At 51.3% G+C, this 929-nt stretch overlaps 1 protein-coding gene across 1 annotated transcript in view; it reads right to left on the reverse strand.

Annotated features, from left to right (window-relative positions):
* Positions 1-339: 339 nt before the first annotated feature.
* The window catches only part of FEZ1 (fasciculation and elongation protein zeta 1), an 11008-nt gene continuing 10418 nt past the window's right edge, over positions 340-929 (reverse strand). Inside the window, exons 6-7 of the mRNA XM_009273031.1 lie at positions 898-927; positions 340-468 (exon numbers count right to left, since the gene is read on the reverse strand). Of these exons, the coding sequence (XP_009271306.1) occupies positions 340-468; positions 898-927 (159 nt within the window). The remainder of the gene's footprint in view (positions 469-897; positions 928-929) is intronic.

Consider the following 929-nt stretch of genomic DNA (forward strand, 5'->3'; position numbering starts at 1 on the left):
TGGGAGCTGTTGCTTGTGGTAATAGACAGGGAAGGGGTGGGGTGGTGGGGGGGGGGGGGGGTTGCTGCAAATCAGCTGTGCTGCGGTGATGCAAAATGGGTGATCGCACCCCAAATCAGCTGTGCTGTTGTGCTGCAAAATGGGTCTTCCCCCCCCCAAAATGGGCTTTGTTGCAATGATGCAACGTAGGCGACTGCACCTCAAATTGCCCGTGCTGCGACGATGCAGAAAAAAAGGGGATTGCACCCCAAACTGGCTGCATTGCAATGATGCACCCAAATCGCAGCTGCTGCAGCAATGCAAAATGTGCATTTACGCCCAAAATACGCCACACCGCAGTCATGCAAAACAGCTGATTCTGCCCCAGAACGGCAGCTTGAATGAATACTCACTGTTGGTGAGCATCTGCAGGTCCTCGACGGAGGGTGGCGACCCCTTTTTCTCGTAGGGAATCACCGTGTTCAGGTACTGCAAAAAAAAAAACCAACCCACCACCCCAAAAACCACCCAGATGGCACAAAACTGCCTATTTTTTGCACCACCTTGAGACAAATCACCCCAAATTGGTGCAAAAAGAGAGTATGTCTGCGATTTTCCTGCAATTGCATTTAATTTGCAGGTACTTTGGGGCTACTGGATTAATTGCATGCCGCAAAACCCACCCAAACATGAACCCCTGCTTAGGGAGGCTTTTTTGGGGTGAAAAATGGTGATTTTTGCAAGATGGATTAGCGGGGTGTAGGGGACGGAGTGGGGTTGTAAAATTAAAAAATATTTTAAAAGGGGTTTGGGGGGTGCAGGGGAATGGGGTGGGGGGATCTGTGAAAGGGGACAGATTTGGGCAATTTGGGGGGGAAAAAGGGGAAAAGGGGCAATTTTGGGGGGGGAAAAGGGCACCTGCTTCTCGTTGGCGGCGGGGCCGAAGGTCT

Source organism: Aptenodytes forsteri, unplaced genomic scaffold, assembly GCF_000699145.1.
Source record: "Aptenodytes forsteri isolate BGI_AS27 unplaced genomic scaffold, ASM69914v1 Scaffold126, whole genome shotgun sequence".
In the NCBI taxonomy this organism is placed as follows: Eukaryota; Metazoa; Chordata; class Aves; order Sphenisciformes; family Spheniscidae; genus Aptenodytes; species Aptenodytes forsteri.